Below are 22,535 nucleotides of genomic sequence, written 5' to 3'. Positions count from 1 at the left end.
GATAGGTCCCACCCCTTCTCCAGGCCCGCCCCTTCCACAACCTCTAAACAAAATTGTTCTATGTCTCTAGACAGGCCACGTCCACTCTCCACTCACAACCCGCCCACAACTGTACCCCAACCCTCAACAGGCCACACCCACACTCCAATCACAACCCTCCCCCATCCTCATCAGGCCGCGCCCACTCTCCACTCATAACCCTCCCACAACTCTACCCCATCCTCAACAGGCCACACCCACTCTCAATACAACCCTCCCACAACTCTACCCCCACCCTCAACAGGCCACACCCACTCTGAACTGCGCCTTCCACAACCTCATATTTGGCCCCGCCCATCCTCAGGCCAGGCGGGCTCGCTCGCATTGTCCCTCCTACAGCCCCCGGAACAACCTCATAATTCTCCTCCCTGTATTCCCATAATTCTGCCCCGCCCCTCAACAGGCCCCGCCCCCTCAGCCCGTGCAGTACCTATAATTCTACCCCGGCCCCACCCACAACCCCTAGAACCCTCCCCATTTGGCCCCGCCCATTTGGGCCCTGGCCCAACATTCTGCCCCTGCCCCAAACAGGCCACGCCCCGCCGCCGCCCCGCCCCGCCCCAGAACAAGGCCACAGGTCGGTCAGCCACGCCGGTCCGTACAAGCCCCGCCCCGCCCCTCACCTTTGCTGCTGCCGTCGGGCCCCCGGAGCACCGTGCACTCGTCGATGACCCCGAAGGGCTGGAACAGCCTCAGCACGTCCTCCTCCGACTGCTGTTTGTTCAGCATCCCCACGAACAGCTTCCGGTCCCCTGGGGGCGGAGACACCACCTCAGCCGCGTCCCGGGCCTCCCGGATTCCTCCTCTCCGGCGGGGCATGGACGGGGCCCGGCGGACTCCGAGGCGCCCGCGCTCCGCGCCCGGATCCCCGCTGCGCCCCCTGTGCCCGCGGCCTGTCCCGCAGCTCCCACCCTGCCCGCACGCGGGGCCCGCGTCCTGACTGAGCCTGGCGCGGCCGCCTGCCCAGGCCTGCGGGCTCCGGGCTCAGCGTGGGACGCGAGGGGCTGACCAGGCCTGCGGGGCTCGGGGCCCGGCGTGGGGCGCGGGGGCTGCCCAGGGCCTGCGGGGTTCGGAGTGCGGTGTGGGGCGCGGGGGCTCTCCGGGGCCTGCGGGGTTCAGGATGAGGCGTGGAGCTAGTTGTCCGGGCCCGTGGAGTCCGGGGTCCGGCTGGGGCCTGCCCGAGGCGCTCCCGGGGGAGTCCCCGAAGCTCTGCCCTCGGTAATCGCACTGCGCCCCGGCAGTCACGGAGGTGGCAGCTCCGTCCCGGGGACCGGTGAGCTGCGTTACTATGGAAACTGCTCCCGGCAGCTGTCACTCACGGAGGTGGGAGGGAGGGCGGGAGGCAGAGGCAGGGAAAAAAGGAGATGGAGGCTGGGGCAGTGCGCGACAATAGGCCGACAGAGGGCCAGAGAAGACGGGGGCGGGGGGGGGGGCAGAGATGGGGCGGAGGGGAGGAAGACAGCTCCGGGGCACACAGACCTCCTCTCCGCTCCCGGTCGCACATTAAGCAGCCAGAGAAAGAAAATCGCTCCCAACTCCAAAGATGGGCTTTACCGGGCTCCTACACATACACAGGTGTCCTAACAGTCGTGTCCCACACCACCTTCCCTTCACATCCTGTCCCCACGGCTCTTCCTTCGGCTCCCTTCTGAAAATCTCAAGACAAGGAAGCACAGGCAAGCACCCTCACACATAATCCAGCCCCCAGGCAGACAGGGGGCCGGCCCCCAGCTTGTACATCCGCCCACAGTCCAGCCTCCGACAGCCAAGCACACACGTGCGTGAACACCCACGCCCACGTGCGGGCAGGGCACGCAGCTGCGCTGCGCGCACACAAGTGCTCATGCGCAGAGCATGCAGGGGGGAAAAACCCATCCCAGCCGGGGTCTGCACACACACAAGCACACATGCACCCCCAGGGAAGGCCACTTCAGCCCCCCCCACCTCCAAGACTCTAGCTTCTTTGCACCTCCAAAAAAAAGGGGCGTATTTCCAAGTCTGGAAGGAGCAGTTGGGTGGGGGTGCAACCCCCAGGCCTGGCCACCATGCCTCCGGTGGGGACAGGGTTGGAAAGGTGGCAACGTGACCCCCCCCCATTTTCCAGCAGCCCCCCAGCCCGAGGCCACGGAGAGATGGCAACTACCTCCTCGGCTCTCGCTGTCCGCAGGCTTCACCTGGATCGGCCGGGCCATCTGTGGAGAGAGCGGGGGAGTGGGGGTCAGGATAGGCAGCTGGGAAGGGGGCCTGGCCAGGGGCTTTGCCTGAGCTCCGCACAGCACACACACTCCATCCCAATCCTGCTTCAGACGCCATCACAAACAAAAGAACACATAGTTCCCACCCACAGGAGAAACTCCTAGCTAACCTTCAAAACCCAACAATGATCCCTTTGCAAAAAAAAAAAAAAAAAGTGTCCCAAATGGTATTTACTGATCCAGGGAATCCCAAACACGACTCTCTGGACTGTTATTTGGCAGGAACTGATTGACACTCAGACCGCTGGCACAACTTTGGGTAGAGGGGCCCCTCACATCTGACAGACCAGCAGCACCCCCCTTCACCCCAAGTAGTGGACATGTTGGGATCTTCCCCTCCCCCTATGCCTATCACCTGTGCAGCCCTGGGGATGAGCCGAGGGGGAGAGCAGAGAATGGATGAGAAGAATGTTTGTTTTCAGTTTGGAGCTTCGAGCAAACTCCTATTCATCCTTCAAAACCTAGCTCAACAGTACCCAGTCCTCCCAGATCAGAGCACGGGGGAACGGGTGTGGGCACCCACTCAGCCCTGGGGCTCCCGTGAACTGCCCATCACGCCCACTCTGGAGCCCGGCACAGGGAAGGCACGCAGCCAGCACTCTGGATCAGAGCACACCTGCCCCCTCCCCCTGCACCCCATCCCCCGGGCTTCAGACACAGGGTCACTTCGATGGAGGTCCAAGTCAAAGCCCAGGGGAGGCATACTGGGCCAAAGTTCACTGCGCTGAAGCCTGGAACTTTCCACCCACTCCCCAAGTTGTCCCCACCCTCTTCCCTCGTTGGGCCCCCACAGCCTCCTCCTCCCACAACGCCTTCACTTGGCTGCGAACCCCACTCTTAGACGCCCCTCCCCCTCCCCAGGCCCCCTCTTCCCCTGGGCCCCTCCTCTTTCTGGCCCCACCCTCCTATCCCTTCCCCCACCCAGCCCCTGGTCCACAGGCAGGTAGGAGGGGGGAGCTGTGTGAACCACTTGAGACCACTTCTGGAGTGGAGTGGCCAGAGGAGGGGGGACCAGGGGGAGGGCCGAGCTCCAGCTCCCTGCCCCCCAGCCCCTCCCACCCCGCCTCCGCTGGCCCTCACCTCCTCCCGCCCCCCTCCCCAGCACCTTGGGCCGATGAGGATGGGGTTTCCATGGCAACGCTGATTCACCACACGGAAGCTGGCAATTGTTGTTGCCATGGAAACCGCCTCTTAGGGGCGAGCCCAGCTCCTGCCTTGCACAAAAGAGATATTTAAATATAATCTTTTCGAGATGGATGAGCCGAAGGAGGGAGGGGAGGAAGGAGGGAGGGGCGGCCCCAGCGAGAGAATTTGCCCCCCATCACCCAGCCCTCCCGCCCCCTGCTCCATCCTAAAGGCTGAGGCACCTGCTCCCCAGCCCGCTGCCGCGCACCCCTCTCCACCGCGGGCTGGGACCTCGCCCGTCCTGCCGGGAGGGAACCTCTTCCTCCTCCGGTGCCCCTGCGGTAGGAGGAGGAGGGTGGTGGTGTGGTCTAGAGTGACGGGGTCAGGGCAGCCTCCCTCTCCAGGCCATGGTCCCCCCTCTCTGCCCGCCGGCCCCGCGTCCGCCTTACCCAGAGGCCAGAGACGTGCGCCCGGCTGGCACCCACGTGCCAACGCCCACCGGGGCGCACAGGCGGGCGCGCGCACTCGCCGCTGCTGCCGGGAGGAGGAGCCCAGGCGGGGTGCTGGGTCTCCCCACACCCCAGCCCCTGCCTACCCATCTGGTCCTGCCCACCTCCTTCCGGCTCCCTCTCTCCATCTGTCCCATCCCGGCCTCTGTGAGTGCCCTCTCTCCCTCCCTCCCTCCTTTCCCCTCCAGTTTCCCTGGGCTCCCCAGGGCCGCATCCCTTCCTTCCTCTTTGCATTTATTCAACATTTCTGGTGCGCCCCATGTGGAGTCATTTCTGTGCCCCAGGGAAGACCTCTGCTCATCTGCTGATGAGGGGCAGAGGGGGAGGGACAGAGAGGGGTCAGGAATGGCGTCAAGTACAGTGAAGAATCAAGCTTTATCCTGGCTCGGAAGGAAGGTGAAACATCTTTAGAGGGCTTTGAAGTAGGAGTAGGAGTTTGGTGGGGAGGTGGAAACAACTTTTCACCATAGATCCACTGCATCTCCAACATGATGGGATGGAAGCATTCATTCCCATTTTCTTTTACCATTGGGAAGGTCAGAAATAAGGGACAGGAGAAAGCCCGTGAAAAAGCCGCACTCGTCACACCTTCGGCCCTGGGGTCCTGTGAGGACCTCCAGCTATTCCTCCACCCCCATGGTGTGCACGGTCTGGGGTGACACCTGCCGGGAAGCTGGGACTCAGGCCTAGCCGTGCTCTCAGCCTGCTGGGCGAGTCTTCTTCGTATGTAATCTGTGTCACAAATGGGGAAACTGAGGCACTCAGCAGGGCTCGGGGGCTGTGGGAAGAATTTCCACTAGACAAACCCCAAAGCAGCCTCTGAATCCTGGATTTACATCATCATGCCTGTGGAAAACTCTAAAGGGGATGCCAGGGAGAGCAAGGAAATACGGTGGACCCCATCTTAGGTGGCCCAGCCTCCCCACCACCACCTTCCTCCTCCCCCAGCTGGACTCGAACCCAGCTCCTGTCTGGCACCCAGACCCACCAAGCTCCTCTGCAGCTCTGAATGCTACCCAGCTCCCCTTCAAGGCTAGTACAGGGCCCACAGCAGCCCGACACAAGGTCACCTGGCCACCCGTGGCTCGTGCCTGTCATCCCAGCTACTCAGGATGCTGAGATCTGAGGATGGTGGTTCAAAGCCAGCCTGGGCAGGAAAGTCCATGAGACCTTTTTTTTGCCAGTCCTGGGGCTTGAACTCAGGGTCTGAGCACTGTCCCTGGCTTCTTTTTGCTCAAGATTAGCACTCTATCACTTGAGCCACTTCCAGCTTTTTCTGTATATGTGGTGCCAAGGAATCGAACCCAGGGCTTTATGTATGCTGGGCAAGCACTCTGCCACTAGGTCACGTTCTCAGCCCTCCATGAGATTCTTCTCTCCAATGAAATACCGGAAAACCAGAAGTGGTGCTGTGGCTCAAGTGGTAAAGCATTGGCCTTGAGCTGAAGAGCTCAGGGACAGTACCCAGGCCCAGTGTTCACGATTGATAAAGAAAATAACCGCTCCTGGCCTCCGAGGCAAAGGGTGGACGCGGTGGCTGGCATGAGGAAAAGTTAGATTTTAGGTGCATTCAGAGCTTGTGGACCCAGACTTAAGACAGCTACTATGTCACTGGGTCTGGTGACTCTTCCTGTGCGTTCCACGGTCATTTCCAGCAGCACACATCACCATCTAGGTTAGGGATTCGATCTGTGGTAGTCATTGACCAATGACCCATAACTAGATACCCACTCCAGTAGGCTGGTCTCCTGTCCTAGACTCTAGAATCTGTATTTGTGCTGTTCTATATGGAGGCTGGCTCAACCCAGTCTAGAATATTCTAAATCTACTGTTCAAAATAGCATTGGTTTCCAGTCTAAAACACTGTAGATCAAGACTGTCCCACACTGTATCCACTTCCCTTTCTGGGGCATTCTAGATCTCTAATGTCCAAGATCCACTCTAGAAACAGCTGAGATCTGTGCTGTACAAGACAGTAACTGACTTTTATATTCTAGAATATTCTAGACCTGTACTGTCCAATACTGCAGCTGTTATCCATGTGTGCTCGTTTAAGTTTAAATTGCTTAAAACTAGGTAACGTTAAAAAGTTAGTTTTAGGGGCTGGGGATATGGCCTAGTGGCAAGAGAGCTTGCCTCGTATACATGAGGCCCTGGGTTTGATTCCCCAGCACCACATATACAGAAAACGTCCAGAAGTGGCGCTGTGGCTCAAGGCAGAGTGCTAGCCTTGAGCAAAAGGAAGCCAGGGACTCCTGATTAGCCAGCAAAAGAATGTCAGGCTGGAGCCATGGCTCCAGTGGAAGAGCATCAGCTGAGCAAGTATAGGCCCTAAGTTCAAATCCTGGAACCACCAAAATAAAAATCCCTCAGTTTCCAAGTGCTACGTGCCTCAATTCCAAGTTTGGCAAGCACAAAGGGCCTGTGGCTGCCGGCATATGCAGAAGCCAGTCCCATCCGAGTAAGGTTGGCTGTTAGTCTGGAACAGACCTGGGCAAATATCCCATGGTTCCATACTAGCACTCCTCTTGACATTTTTGTGTGTGTGTGTGTGTAAATAAAGTTTTATGGGCACATAGCTGTGTCTGCTCCTCTATGTGTTCTCTGTGGCTACTTCCACACTTTAAGTGGTTACAGGCGCATGAGGTCTGCTAAAAATATCTACCCTCTGGCCATTTATAGGAGAAGCTTAATGATACTCTAGTAGAACATTCTAGAAGGACTCCGTCTACTATGGTATCCACCACCACAGGGTGGCTATTTAGCATCTGCAGTGTGGTACATGTTACACAGTAATGGAATCTTAAGTTGCATTTCAGTACAATTGTTACTATAAATAGGCAGGCTAGGGACAAGCTCCAGTGGCGCAGGGCGTGGCCCTGGTGGCAGGGCACCTGGCTCAAGGCTGGGGTGTGGCTCAAGCATAGGGGATCTGAAGGGGGGGGGGCCTCAAGAAGTGTTCCAGAACATTCTCTCCTTTTTCTCATAAGCAGGTCCCCTCCGGGTGGGGGTGGGTGGACTATTCTCTGCAGGGAGCTGAGTAGCATCCATGACCTCCACCCACTCCTGGAGCTTCACACTGGGGACCAGAATGGATAAGCGGGTGAAGGGCTGGCTGGATGGGTGGATGGATGGCTGTGTGGGTGGATAGATGAAGGACGCATGGATGGATGGATGGGTGATGGAGTAGGTAGATGATGGATGGGTGATGGATGGAAGGATGAGTGGATGGACGGATGGATGGTGTGGTAAGACCACGAGGCTCATGTGTCAGAAGCTTAGTACTCATTGTGGTGAGGGCTTCTTACTGCAAGGCCCATGGGAGGTGTTGGTGTCTCTGGGGGCATGTCCTTAGAGGCATTAACATATCTCTTGTGAAGCAGAAAGCTGAGTGGTTACAGAAAGAGGAGGACTGCCCCCTCCGCTCCTGCTGGCTCCCTGCTTCCCATTCTCCTGCCATCAGGATATCCCGCCCCACTGCCATCCCATGAAGAACTCATCGGAGCCAGGCCAATGCCAGCGCCGTGCCCTTAGACCTAGAGGATGGTGAGTGCTCCCAACACCTCCCTCCATTCCCAGCTTTGGAGGTCATCATAGTCACAGGAAACCAACGGCTGCATCAGTTTCAAGTTCCTTAGAAAGATCACATTTTCTTTCTTTCTCTCTCTCTTTTTTTTATTTTTGTGCCAGTCCTGGGGCTTGAAGTTGGGGCCTGAGACTGTCCCTGAGCTTCTTTTTGCTCAAGGCTAGCCCTCTACCACTTGAGCCACAGAACCACTTACGGCTTTTTCTGTGTATGTGGTACAAAGGAATCAAATCTAGAGCTTCATGCATGCTAGGCAAGTGCTCTACCACTGAACCACATTCCCAGACCAAGATCAGATTATCTGAGCAGCCAGACCTTCCTTCAAAAACACCTTCTCTAGAGCCCCACCCCTGACCTGCTCACCTCTCCTAGGAAATCAGAGAGGTTCTGCCATTTGGATCACCATCATGAGGAAATCCCAGAAGCTCACTGGCAGGGAGCCCAGATAACAACGCTTCCTTCAATTTCTATCAAAAAGCATTCCCTGGGTAAGGCGGGCTCAGCTGGCACAATGCCACCCATCAATTGGGGGCAGGGACCTGCCCACCCAAAGACGGAATAGGACGTTGGGCACCAGTGGCTCACATGTATAATCCTAGCTTACTCACGAAGCTGAGATCTGGAGGATCACAGTTTCTGCCAGCCTGGGCAGAAAAGTCTTCCAGATTTCATCTCCAGCAAAATTACTCCAGCCACACAGACCCCCTCATCATCCCTATAACATGCCAGGCTCCATCCTGCCCCAGGGCCTTTGCAGAAACAGCTGTGCCCTCTTCCTGTTCATGCTTCCTCACCCTTTAGGATGCATGTTGACCAGGTCCACTTGTGCGGTAGACAACTGGCATGACCATGCACACGCACTCTCATGTGAATGAGCGAGCAGGGTGTGCAGAAGACAAAGAATGCTCATCCCAATCCTGACTTTTTCTATCTCCTCAGTCAGGAGCACATGGACCTCACGGGAAATGCTAGGCCCCAGGCTGTAAGCCACCCCCTTTCTCAGTCCCCAGACACCACACAGGACTCACCCCGGGCAAGGTCTTCTGTTCGTGCAGGGCGGTCTGAGCTTTGATGGCAGAATCCCTGGCACAATAGGTGAGGAAGGCACAGCCTGGAGGGGGAGAGAAACAGGGTGAGGGGGGGGAAGCCCCATGTGCACAGTATCCCAAAGGTACGCACAATCCCAGGGTCCACAGATGGATAAGCAGACACACAGCATGGTACTGAAATATTACTTGGCCAGGAACTAGCACAAGGCTGTGACTCATGCTACAGCATGGAGGGACCTTCTAAGGCTGCCTTAGCTCAGTGAGAAAAGTGGACACAAAAGGCTACAGTGTGTAACTCCACTGACAGGAAATGTCTACCATGGGCATCCAGAGACAGGAAGTGGATTTGTGGGGGCCTGAGGCAGGAAGGATGTAGGAGCTGGAGTTTCATGGGGACCAGGTTTCTGGCGATGAGGACGGCTGCTCATCACTGCATATGTATTTAATATTGTCACATGAATGTACAGATGGCTCACACCTGCTATCCCAGCTAGTTGGGAGGCTGAGATCTGAGGATCTTAGTTCGAAGCTGGCCCAGGCAGGAAAGTCCATGAGACTCTTATCTCCAATGAAACACACACACACACACACACACACACACACACACACACACACAGCTGGAAGTGGCGCTGTGGCTCAAGTGGTAGAGCACTAGCCTTGAGCAAAAAAGCTCAGGGAGAGCGTCCAGGCCCTTGGTTCAAGCCCCAGAACCCGCACACACGGGGTGGGGGCGAGGAGGGGAGGAGAGAGGATAGCAGCAGGGGTGCAGCCCTTCCCCCCATGCGTTCACACCCCAAAGCAGGGGATTGGGAAGCTGGTTGGCTTTTCATTACCTCGGTGGGCAATGGGAAGATGGCTGAGATGGGGACTGAGCTGTGCCACTGGCCCAGGAAGTGCAGCAGGATCCCAAGGAGGTGCTAGGAATGAGTGGGTTTGGCCTACTGTGGTCTTGGATCAGACATTGCCCCTTTCCGAGCCTCAGTTTTCCCCTTGAAGAGATGCTGGGGTGGGAACCCAGGATCAATAGGCCATGGGGGGCAGGGGGAGGAGCTAGAGGGCGTGCGTTAGTGTAGCAAAGGGACAAGCCAATCATGAGAGGCAAGGGGTGGGGCCATCCCTGGAGTGGTCCATAGCGAGGCTCTGATTGGATGTCATCGCGAGGTGGGCGTGGCTGTCAGGAGAGACACTTAGGGCTTGGGAGTGAGACTCTAGAGTGAGGGGGGTAGGGCTGGGGATATGGCCTAGTGGCAAGAGTGCTTGCCTCGTATACATGAGGCCCTGGGTTCAATTCCCCAGCACCACATATACAGAAAATGGCCAGAAGTGGCGCTGTGGCTCAAGTGGCAGAGTGCTAGCCTTGAGCAAAAAGAAGCCAGGGACAGTGCTCAGGCCCTGAGTCCAAGCCCCAGGACTGGCCAAAAAAAAAAAAGAGTGAGGGAGTGAGGGGGGTAGGGGGGCTGGGTTCGTGCCAAGCATTGGAAAAAAAAAAAATAAAGGAAAAAATAAAACCTTAAAAAGAGACAGAAAAGCAAGGCAAGAGAGGCCCCAAAGGAAAGGACCAATGCACAAAGGCATGGGAGGCATCTTCTCCCAAGTGTGGTTGGTCTCTCACTGTTGGTGGTACTGGCGGTTTGCCCTCAGGGCCCCTGCTTGCTAGGCAGGTACTCTACCACTAAGCCCAACCTCGGGCCTTTTCTTTGGGCACTGTGTTACTTCTTGGTGTTTTTGTTTGTTTGTTTGTTTTCTTGGCCAGTCCTGGGGCTTGGACTCAGGGCCTGGGCACTGTCCCTGGCTTCTTTTTGCGCCACAGCGCCACTTCTGGCCACTAGGCCATATCCCCAGCCCTGTGTTACTTCTGAGAGATAGTCTTGCTTTTTACCTGGCTGGAGTGCCTGGACTGGGATCTGCCTATTTTACACTTCCTGTCTGAACTCGGATGGCAGGTACACGCCACCCAGCCCAGCTTCTTCTGTTGAGATGGAGTCTGTCTCGTAGACGCTTCTGCCGGGCCTGGCCTGGAGCTGCGATCCTCTCAATCACAAGATTGAGGTAAGACGACAGGCAGACAGGGGCCCCAGGAGCCCATATGTGTCATGCTCCTGTATTCTCTCTTTGAGAAATCTCCTTTCTACATTTTTGCCATCCCTGCCCAACGATTCCTTCGGGGGGTGGGGAGGAATTATACAAGGACAATTAGCTTAAGGCCGGAGAGAAACCAGCCACAACTGGCAAGAAACCAGGCTGTTAAGCTAGATGGCTGTCTTTCTTGCCTGGTCTTGTTTTGCCTGTGGAGTCCCGTGTTTGGGACATGTGGGGGTGGGGGCTGAGCACAGGAGAGTGGTCGTGGTCCCCTTCCCCCGCTCCACCTCCAGCCGCGTTGAGAGAGCTTCCACCCCAGGGTTGGGAGCTTTGCTTGAGAGAAAGAAAAAAGACCCCTGATTGTATTGCAGCCGGGGCCGCTGTCCGTGGTGCTGAAGCGCCTCCCATAGTTCTTCCTCTCAGCTTTCATGGTCTCCTTCAGGAAGAACATGGGCCTTGTCCCAAATACACACCGCCTTAGCGTGTGGGTCTATGAAAGCTATTTGAAGTCCTGAACCTCGGAATGGAGGTGGGTTTAGAAAAGGGGTCCAAGCCAGGCACCCGTAGCTCAGGCCTGTCATCCTAGCTACTCAGAAGGCTGAGATTGGAGGATCACGGTTCAAAGCCAGCCAGGGCAGGAAAATCTCTATGAGATTCTTATCCCCAATGAACCACTCAAAAATTGGAATGGCACTGTGGCTCAAAAGAGCTCAGGGTCAGTGCCCAGGCCCTGAGTTCAAGCCCCACAATTGACAAAACAAGAAAAAGGGATCCTTCTAGAGGAAACCAGTGTGACATAGCAAGACCCAATAGAGGCACCTCATGCAATGGGGACATTTTGGCTGGGCACAGACCTACAGCTACTCAGGAGGCTGAGACTCAAGGTGGGGTGTAAAGCTGAGAGACAGTTGTTTTTGGTTTGATTTTTTTTGGGGGGGGGTCGATTGTAGGGATTGAACTCAGGGCCTGGGTGCTGTCCCTGAGCTTTTTTGCTCAAGGCTGATGCTCTACCACTTGAGCCACAGCTCCACTTCTGATTTTTGAATAGTTCATTGGAGATAAGAGTCTCGCAGACTTTTCTGCCCAGGCTGGCTTCAAAATGTGATCCTCAGATCTCAGCCTCCTGAGCAGCTAAGATGACAGGCCTGAGCCCCTGGCACCTGTCTAAAAAGTATTCTTGAAATGACTGCACTCTCATCTAGACACCAAGTGTCAGATCTGCATGGTAAAATGAGTCACTGGATGGGGTCTCTGAGCCCCTGAGGGGCCAGATGGAACTCATGCCAACAATCACACCACAGGGAAGAGGAGATCAGGGCATACATGGGTACAAAGTAAGCACTTTTTCTGAAAAAACAACCAAATTGGGGGCGTGACTTAAGTGGGAGAGGCAGCACTCAATCAATGAGGGTGGGGCTCAAGCAGAAAGGACAGGGCTAAGGGGATAGAATACCTGTCTACCAAGCCCTAGGCCCTGAATTCAAATCCCATACCACAAAATAATTTTAATTTCATTTAATTTAAAATGGTGGGAAAACCCAGAAGACTTGGGTGATAAATCTGACCTTCCGTCCCTTCCCCAGAAGTCTGTGGCCCCAGTCAGGCTCTGACTTCAACCACACCCCACACTCTCACTGGTCACCTTTGAAACCACCATTTCCTTGGTGGGGAGCCCTCCCTGACTCCCAGCCCCACCAAGCCAAAGTCAAGTCCACCTGGAAGCCCACAGGGCCCTGAAAAACCTGCCATGCCCCTTCCCTACCTCTCTCCTCCCTCACTACCCCTTACTTCCTCTCTACCAGCCACAAACTCCTCAATGCCCCTCCAACAGGCCAGGCTTCATTCTGCCCCAGGGCCTTTGCACAGGCCATGCCCTCTAGCTCAAATGCCTTCCCACTGGCTTTAGAGCAGCTGTCTTCCCATCTGTCATTTCCGTACTCATCCCAAATGTCACATCGTCACAAAGCGCATCTTTGACTGACCAAATCGCATTGTCATCTTTCCCAGTTCACATCTTGAATTATTTTGTTCACGGCTACATATAGCTATTAAATTCATATATTTAGCTGGGCATTGTTGGCTTATACATGTTAATTCTAACTACTCTGGGGGCTGAGACCTGAAGAATAGGTGTTCAAAGCCAGCCCGGGCAGGAAAGTCTGTGCAGCCCTATTGCCAGTCAACCAGCAAAAAGCCAGGCTGCAGGTATAGCATAGTAGAGTGTTAGCCAAGAAGGCTAAACGGAAGCACAAAGTTCTGAGTTCAAGTCCCAGTACCAGCATATACAGAAATGTTTCCATTGATAAACTATGCCACTGAGAGCTCCTGTAAGTGTTACAGCCACTCCAGCAAGACAGCTATCCACACTCCTCACTGTCCACCACAGTGACAGAGGCTCGGAACACAGGCAATTACATGTGCAAGTTCCCTCAGGCAGAGAGCAGCACAGGTATCAGGGCTACCTGACTGCCTAGGCCGCATGCACCAGGTGACATGGGGGGGGGGTGAGCCTGGGGAGACACCCACCTGCCTCTACTCCACCCACCCGCCATCGCCAATCTCCCCCACATATCCATTCATCCACCCATCATGCCTCCAACCACTCACCCACCCATTCACTCATCCACCCATCCATCCACTTACCCATCCATCCATCCACTCATCCATCCACTCATCCACCCACCCATCCATCCACTCATCCATCCACTATTCCATCCACTCATCCATCCATCCACTCATCCACCCAGCCATCCACTCATTCATCCATCCATCCACTCGTCTACCCATCCATCCATTCACCCATCCATCCATCCACTCATCTACCCATCCATCCATTCATCCACCCACCCATCCATCCACTCATCCATCCACTATTCCATCCACTCATCCATCCATCCATCCACTCATCCACCCACCCATCCATCCACCCACCCATACACTCATCCATCCATCCACCCATCCATACACTCATCCATCTGTCCACCCATCCACCTGTCCATTCATCTGTCTGCCCACCCATCCATCTAAGCACCCATCCACCCATCTATCAATCACCCATCCATCCATCCATCCATCTGTCCACCCACCCACCACCTAACCACACATCTACCCATCCATTAACCCATCTGTCCACCCACACACTCGCCCACCCATCCATCCATCAATCCATTTGTACGTCCAACCATCCACCATCCACCCAGCCTCCACCATGCACCTGTCATCCCTCCATCCCCTGGGTACCTATCAGCCTACAGCCTTTGTGGAACCCCATCCACATGCCCAGTCAGAATGCTGGGGAAGAGGCAGCGCCGCCTCTCCTGAGCTGCCAGGTGTGTGGTGGTGACTGTGGCCCTGCCCCACCAGCACGTTCTGCAGGTCCGGTTCTCTATACTTGGCAGTTCCTCCCTCCGACCTTAGCGACGCCCAAGCCCAGCAAAGGCCAGCCTCCCTGGATGCCCTCCACTTCCACAACCACAGAGCTCAAGTTCTCTTTCCTGTCTTCCCCTGTCACAGCAGGTCTGTGTGACCCAGGGCTGGGTGCTGCCCTCTCTGGACGCCAGCCTCTCCCATGGCTCCCTGCTGCCCTTGGGAAAGAGCACCAGCTCAGGCCAGCATCTGCGAGTGCTGCTGCATGGACTCAGTACTGGTCAGAGACACCACTGAACTTACAGCTGGGTTTCATGAACATGAGTGTCTATGAATAAATCAGTGAAATGCTGTCTCCACCTCACATATGCATCCTTCAAAGCCCCACTCTAATACTCCTTCCTCCTCCGTGCCATGGGATTCCCCAGGCAGAGCCCCTGTTTTACTCATATCATCCCCTCAACTCTGTACCCCTCTCTCTGACCCCATCCTGACCATTGGGGCAAGGTGTGTCAAGTCCAGATGTGGCCTCTCATCTCCTTTGCTCCATATAGGTAGAGCAAAACTCCAAAGGCTTTGGGAAATGTTGAATGAACAAATGAATAAGAGAGTGAATGAATGGATGGATAAATGAGGAAGTGAATGCAGGAATGAATAAACGAATGAATGAGTGAGCAAGGGAGTGAATGAATAAATTAATGTGTGAATGAATAAGTAAAAGGATGGGTGAGTGAGGGAATGAATGCAGGAATGAATGAGTGAATGGGGCTTTCCTGCGTGCTCCCAATGGCCCCGGCCTCAGTGGAGGAGAGGGAATCTGACTCTGTCAGAATCTTCTGGATCTAACCCTGACACAATACCTCCTCTAAATGCCAGGCACTGGGGGCTCACGCTTGCACTCCTAGCTACTCAGGAGACTGAGATCTGAGGATCGTGGTTCGAAGCCAGGACACTGAAGTCCACGAGACTCTTATCTCCAATTAATCACAGAAAAAGGCCAGAAGCGAAGCCGCATCCTCCCTTCCCCAGGCCGAGATTTCCCATTTGGTGTCCCCTAGGTCTTTGCACAAGTTGGCTTTGCTGTCATCAATACCTCCCCCTCTCCCCAGGTCTTGGCTTGGTCACCAAAGTCCGGCTGTGAGTGGCCAGGCACGGGCCATACCCCCCAAGGGCTTTATAGACATCCAGGACTCAACCCATCAGAGGCTACATCGTCAAAGGTGGCTGGGGAAACTGAGGCACAGAGCCGCCACAGCCAGGGGTCATCCCGTACAAGCTGTGGAGCCTTGCCCATCCAGGGAGGACTGTCCAAGCTCCCCCGCCCCCCAACGGTGCCACCACGGAGAGCCCAGTGCCTCCCCCCCCCCATGTCTCCCTCTCCCCAGCCCCCTGCCAGGCCCGTTCCCCCCCCCCCACCCGGGGCGGGAGTCGCACCCGCATCACTCGCCTCCTGCCGGGCTCGCGGCTGCCGTTCCCATGGCAACCGCAGGCCAGGCCCCCGCCGCTGTACCGGCCCGCGCTCAACCTCTCGGCTCTAAGACAAATATTGTCATTAGCATGCAAATGCACCCGCGATTAGCATAACCCCCTCCCCGCCCGGGCGCCTGCCCCACGCGAGACCTTCCCAGGCGTTAATATGCAGCCCCATCCCCAGAGGCTGCACCCCCCACCCCCGTCCCCCACCCTTACCCCAAAGGAGGGGCCCGAGGCGGGCTGCGTGGAGGAGCCCCAGCCCTGGGCCTGAGAGCCCCTGGCTGGAGTTGGGAAGTCCTGGGGCTGGTGTGGGGGAATCCCAGGGAGGCACCCCCACTCTCTGGGTGAGGCAGAGATGCGGAGGAGGGGTCCGGGTGTGGTCCTCTGTCACCCATTGTGGCTGTGGCTGCCTCCTCTACCAATGCCATCTTTGGGATCCCCCTTCAGCTCAGGGGGGACCTGTGGCTCCTCTGCCCAACTGAAACACACCCGTTCCCCAGGCCTAAGGGATGGAGGGAGGTGCCTAGCTCTGGTTGGACTTGGGATAAGTATGATCCCCATTTGGGCCTCAGTTTCCCTGAAATGTACCCACCCATGGAATTCCTCACCACCACCACCCATGAAGGACTGAATGTCCCCCAAGTGAAGAATCAGATGGTATAAGCAGGCTAACGATGACGCCCCACATCCGCCAGTGACAGATGTCTGGGTGACGTCGGAGGGAAGCTTTGCCCCCACAGTGGATCCCCCCATGTGGACCCCTCTCCATCCCCGGCACCCAACCTGTGCAGACCCCAAGCCTCGGCTATTCCAGCCTCGTGAACACACTCTTGCCTGTAGAAAGGATTCCTTCCATCTCCCCCATCCTGAAAACCCAACAGGCACACACCCTTCCCATAGCTCTGGGATGCCCTGCAAGCACCCTGTTGACACGGAGCCAAGGGCTGGATGAGGCGCCTGGCTGCAGCCCAGAATGGGACACACACTGGTCCGGAGTCACATAGCTGAGCCTCGGGCTCAAGTGCTGGCCAGAGCTCCTGACCCTGCACGCACCCCTGTCTTCGGTTTGCTCCACAAGCCAAAGACCCATGGCCTCGTGGGAATGGGGGAGATCAGGCCCATTTTGGAAACCCCCTCATTCCTTGGGGCAGGACTGACCAAGAACTCCTACACCACAGACGGTACCTGTCACCACTCGTGGACACCTGCTTCTCCATTTTCATCCCTAAGGAGAGATCCTGCATGCCGAAAGCCCCCCAGGCACTCCTGGACCCCCACATTCTCCATGCAAGCCTGCTTCCACATCACCAGGGAGGCTGAGGCTGGAGCAGCCTCTCTGGCCCACACTTCCCCCCAACACCCAAGATTTTTTAAGTGAGAGAAGGAGCGAGTGCAGCACCCACTGCCTTGCACACAGTGTTTGGGGGGGGACAGTGGACAGCCCCCCATTCTTACAGGAATCTGTCTAGAACTGGGTGTTTTGGTAAAAATCAGAGGATTGAGGTTGAGTCAAGCACTCCAGCCAGTTCCATACCCCCAAACCTAACTTGGGGCCGGCCAGGAGCCCCCCTTTTCTCCTTAGCTACAGGCAGGACTCAGATTTCTCAAAACCACCCCCCACACACACACACACCTTTGATGGTTGGTTTAGAAAATGAATGGAGGGTGGGGTAGGAGGGCTTCCCTGCCCCTCCAGGTATCAGCTGGGAGGGTCTGGCTCCAAGTGACAGGCCTGAGATCATCCCAGCTGACCCAGGTGAACCTGACATTCATTCATTTATTCATTCATTCACTCAACAAACCTGTATTCATGCTCAGCATGCATCAAAGTGGGAAGGGGGTGGGGTGGCATGGACACAAACGGGGTCTGAGAGGGTCACAGACCTCGGTGCATCTCTAAGACCCCATCCAGGGTCTTTCTGGAAGAGGGGGACTGGGATATGGCCAGCATTAGCCTTTCTGGTCCCCACCCCCACCATCTGACAGGGAGAGCTTGCCACGGAATCTCAGACCCTGGGCCACCATGGGAGACACGGTCACCTGTCACCCCCTCCCTGGAGGGAGGGAGAGAGGGGCAAGCTGAAAGGGGGCGGCGGCCAGGCCTCCCCACCCACCCACCTGGCTGGCAGAGGCCGCCCACGCCCCCGCCTCCTCCCCGGCCGCCCCAGGAGGAGCGACTCCCGGTTATTGTCTTGGCCTCAGACCCCAACACAGCGCCACAGGCTCGGCCAGGTCGAACTTGAGCCAAAGGTGGGCGCTGGGGAGGGGGGGCAGGAACACAGATGGAGGGGGACCCCTGTTTCCCAGGGACCGAGGCCGAGCGGGAGCCTGTCACCCCCTGCCCCAGGCTGGCCCATCCTGGGGCCCCCCACCCCGAATCCCTTTGTAGTTACCGACCGCCCGCGTCCTGGGTGTCCGGGTCGCCCGGGGAGGCCAGGCCGGAGCTGCCCGCCGCAGGCCCGGCTTTGTGAAACGATGACCCCAGCGATGGAGTCCAGAGGCTCAAACTTCCCCGGGGCCCCCAGCGGGGCCTTGGGGGGCGGCGGGCGAGTGGGGGGGCTGTGGGGTGGGGGACAGGGAGGGTGAGGGTGTCCAGGAGGCTGCCAGCACTGGGGCAGGAAGGAGTGGGCGAGGAGGGAGGGAGGGAGGGAGGGAAGGAGGGAGGGGTGGGGGTCTAGGGGAATGAGGAGGAGGGCGGGAGGGAGAGAGGATGGTGGAGGCAGAGAGAGGGAGAGAGAGAGGGAGAGAGAAAGAGAGAGAGGGAGACAGAAAGAGAGGGAGAAGGGAAGCGGGGGAGAGGGGGAGCGGGGAGCGTGAGTGGGGGAGAGGGAGAGGGGGAGAGAGACAGAGAGGGGGAGCGGGGAGGGGAGGCGGCGGCGGGGAGGGCCGGGGCGCGCGCCCACCTTTGTGCATGCCCGTGTAGGGGTCCTTCAGCACCGTCAGCTCGTAGATGCGGCCGAACTGCTCGAAGAGAGGCTTCAGGTCCTGCTCGTCCAGGTTGCGCGGGATCTGGCCCACGAACAGCTTGATGGCGTCCAGGTCCTTCATGCCGTCGGGCTGCGCCCCGGGGGGCTCGGGCCCGCTGCCGCCCACCGGCGAGGGCCGCGGCTGCAGGAGCTGGGGCTGCTGCCGGCGCGCCTCGCTCTCGGTCAGGCGGGCCATGGCGGGCGCGGGCCGAGGTGGACCAGCGGGCGACGCCGCCCCGCCCGCCCCGCCCCCGCCCCGCCCCGCCCGCCCCGCGCCGCCCGCCCGCCGGCCCCGCGCGCCGCCCGCGGCGCCACAGCGGCCCCCGGCGGCCGCCGCGCGCACTGCAGCCGCGCGCCCGCCCTGGCGCCCGCCCTCGGGACACCGAGGCGGGGGCGGGGGGGCGGGGGGGCGGAGCGGGGGGCCCGGGGACCCGCGGGACACCGAGGCGGGAGACGGGGGGGCGGAGCGGGGGTCCCGGGGGCCCGCGGGACACCGAGGCGGGGAGCGGGGGGCGGGGGGCGGGGAGCTGGGGGCGGGGTCCCTGGGGTCCGCGGAACACCGAGGCCGGGGTCGCGGGGACACGGAGGGGGGGGAGCCCGCGGAACACCGAGGCGGGGGGAGCAGGGGGTAGGGGGACCGGGGGCCCTCGGGACACCGAGGAGTGGGGAGGCGGGGGCGGGGGCCCGCGGGACACCGAGGCCGGGGAGCGTAGGGAAACTGAGGTTGGGAAGCCAGAGGCCGTGCGCCTAGAAGGGAAACCGAGGCCCGGGAGCCAAAGAAACTGGGCCACACTCCCGCCCGCTTGGCACAGGAAGTGGATCGGAAGCAGTAGGGAACTGGGATGGGCGCGATGGATACTCTTGGGGTCCGGAGAATGAAGTAAAATAACGAAAAATTGTTTTGTGAAATAAAAACGCTAGTACAATAGTTTTCACAAGTGAACTGGGAGCAGGGTACTAGCGGCTCACGCCTGCCATCCTAGCTCGTCAGACTCTCATTTCCAGCCAACCACCTTTAAGAAGCCCGAAGAGGCTCGAGTGGTAGAGCACTAGCCTCGAGCAAAACTAAAACAATAAAAATAAGCTCAGGGTCAGCATCCAGACCTTGAGTTCAAACCCAGGACTAGACACACACACACATGCACACATGCACACGCACACCAAGCACAACTGGGTTGAGGGCACAACTCAGTCTGCATGGGCTGGCTTTGAACTGTGATCCTCAGATCTCAGCCTCCTGAGTAGCTATGATGACAGGCGTGAGCACCCAGCATAAAAACCATTTTCTACCTGATGACGGAGACACTTTGCTCTCCTCCAAGTGACTTCACTGGTCCCTGCCACTCCCCACAGTAACCTTGAGAGGTAAGAACTCTCCTTACATTTGTTCCACAGAGAAGGAACTAATGCCCAGAGAGGCCCAATCATGTGTGCAATATCACACAGCACAAATGCTGGGCCACCACCCAGGCAGCCCAACTCTGAGCGGCCATCCTCCATGACGCCACATGGTCTTCCCCACGCTGCTGGCACCTGGACCTTATTTCCTTATTTGCCACGTGCTAAAGACAGAAGAGCGGCAGCCCAGGCGTGGATTGGATGTGGCTTGGCATAGTGCCCGGGGTGCGCCACAAATGGGCATGGCTGGCAGCCACCTGGTCACCCCAAGACAGGAGCACACCCCGGATCCGCTGAGCAGCAGCAGTGGGTGTGGGGTGGAGGGTCTTTCACACACATCGGCTCCTCAGTGCCTCAGCATTCAGGATCGGCCAAGGCATGGCCAAGACCAGGAAAGCTCCGGGAATGCTGGGGCTGGTCCAGCCAGGGATCCGTTTCCATGGAGACATGAGTAGGATGCTCTGAGCCCTGTAGGCCTCCATGTGCTGGGAGATGGAGAGGAGGAAGTGTGGGTGGGCGCAGGGAGGAGCCAGGCGGGGCGGGGTTGGCCTCCAGGAGGCTCCAGTCCAGTGCCACAGATTTCTCTCCTGGCCCTGCTGGCACAAATTTAATTTTTAAACTTTTGGTGATAGTGGGGTTTGAACCTTCAGCTTGTCAAACAAAGTGTGTTTTCACGAGCCACACCCCTTATTAAACCACGTCGCACGGCTGGACCACACCACCATGGGAGCCACACCTGTTTCGGGCCACGCCCCACTGAGACCACGCCCCCTGATTGGCCACGCCCCTGAGACCTGAGCCAAGGCCTCAGCCCTTTTTGTTTTTTGGGGGTTTTTTTGGCCAGTCTTGGGCCTGTCCCTGGCTTCCTTTTGTTCAAAGCTATTACTCTGCCACTTGAGCCACAGCATCACTTCTGGCTGTTTTCTGTATATGTGGTGCTGGGGAATCGAACCCAGGGACTCATGTATACGAGGCAAGCTCTCTTGCGACTAGGCCATATCCCCAGCCCCCCCTTTTTGTTTTTGTTTGGTGCCAGTCCTGGGGCTTGAACTCAAGGCCTGGGCCCTGTCCCTGAGCGTTCTTTACTCCAGGCCAGTGCTCTACCACTTGAGGCCACAACTCCACTTCTGGCTTTCTGTTTGTTTGTTTTGGGTCAGTCCTGGGCCTTGAACTCAGGGCCTGAGCACTGTCCCCGGCTTCTTTTTGCTCAAGGCTAGCACTCTGCCACTTGAGCCACAGCGCCACTTCTGGCCATTTTCTATATATGTGGTGCTGAGGAATCGAACCCAGGGCCTCATGTATACGAGGCAAGCACTCTTGCCACTAGGCCATATTCCCAACCCCACTTCTGGCTTTGTGGTAGTTAACTGGAGATAAGTCTCACCAACTTTCTTCCCCCGACTGGTTTCGAACCATGATCCTCAGATCGCAGTCTTCTGGGTAGCTGGGATTATAGGCACGAGACACCGGCACCTGACTTTGCTGTTATTTTTTAGATAGGGTCTGGCTTTTTTTTTTTTTTTTTTTTTTGCCGTGACCAGCCTTGGGCCCTTAATCCTTCTATTTATGCCTCCCTCATAGCTGGAAAGAGAGACATGCCCCACCATGCCTGGCTGGTTGGTTAAGATGTGACCTCCCCAGAGGAGAGGAGCATAGAGGCCCAATGACCGTGTGCATCCAGTCATATAAAATAATATTTACCAAAATGAACTCCAGGGAATGGAAATTAGGGTTTTTTTTCTTTGTTGCTGTTTTTGCTTCCTTTGTGTCTTGTTTGTTCGTGTGTGTTTGGGGGAGGGTAAGCAGGGGCAGAAATGGAGGGACGAAGGGTGAACACATGCAGCAGCAGGATTCCCTGAACACTGTGGAAAATGGAAACGGGAGGGAAAAACTGGGAGCAAGCAAGGGAAGGAGTGACACTGTCCAAAAAGAAGTGTACTCTTTTCCGGACTTATCTCTGTATATCCCTTTATAACTGTGTGTGTGTGTGTGTGTGTGTGTGTGTGTGTGTGTGTGTTGGTGGTGGTGGTCCTGGGGCTTGAACCCAGGGCCTGGGCACTGTCCCTGAGCTGCTTTTGCTTAAGGCTAGTGCTCTACCACTTGAACTACACCACCACTCTTTCTGGCTTTTTTGAACCCAGGGCTTCACGCATGCTAGGCACTACGCCATATTCCCAGCCCTTTATAACATCTTTTTTTAAGTAAAAGAAAAAAAAGGCATGATGTTCAACTTTTTGCCTGGGCTGCCCCCTAAACCTGGATTTTTCCCAATCTTCTCTTGAGTGTCTGGGATTACAGATATGAGCCACCAAGCCTGGATTTGTTTCTATTTTTCCTACATTTAAATACTGCTATGTAACAGAAATGTTGGTATTTCTGGGATCATGTGGCACTCCAGCACATGCATCCAAGTGCACGGATTGAGCAGTCACTGGAACACTGTCACCTCAAATGGTTACCATGGCTTTGTGCTGGGAATAGTCTTTTCTATCAGCTATGGTGAAATATTCCAACACTGGCTAACCCTATCATCACTGATAACTCTAGAGCATTGGAGATGAGGCACCCAGCCTGCTGGTTGCTCATCCTCCTCCTCCATTATTTTTATTTTTGGTCAGCCATGAGGCTTGAACTCAGGACCTGGGTGCTGACCTTGAACCTCTTTGTGCTCAAGGCTAGTGTTCTACCAC

The 22,535-nt window shown here is 56.9% G+C and overlaps 1 protein-coding gene across 22 annotated transcripts in view; it reads right to left on the bottom strand.

Annotated features, from left to right (window-relative positions):
• Celf5 (CUGBP Elav-like family member 5) overlaps positions 1-18,643 on the bottom strand; it is a 31,867-nt gene extending 13,224 nt beyond the window's left edge. For 11 of the 22 annotated variants that reach the window (XM_048342031.1, XM_048342028.1, XM_048342036.1 and 8 more), the window contains exons 1-4: positions 18,385-18,529; positions 8,543-8,625; positions 2,183-2,231; positions 663-791 (exon numbers count right to left, since the gene is read on the bottom strand). In XM_048342031.1, coding sequence (XP_048197988.1) covers positions 663-791; positions 2,183-2,231; positions 8,543-8,625; positions 18,385-18,529 — 406 coding nt within the window. Of the gene's footprint in view, positions 1-662; positions 811-2,165; positions 2,232-8,542; positions 8,626-18,384 lie in introns of all 22 variants that reach the window. The other 11 variants (XM_048342026.1, XM_048342032.1, XM_048342039.1 and 8 more) reach the window with 3 other exon arrangements.
• Positions 18,644-22,535: the final 3,892 nt, after the last annotated feature.

Source organism: Perognathus longimembris, chromosome 3, assembly GCF_023159225.1.
Source record: "Perognathus longimembris pacificus isolate PPM17 chromosome 3, ASM2315922v1, whole genome shotgun sequence".
Taxonomy (NCBI): Eukaryota; Metazoa; Chordata; class Mammalia; order Rodentia; family Heteromyidae; genus Perognathus; species Perognathus longimembris.
This window is presented reverse-complemented; position numbering and strand designations above follow the sequence as displayed.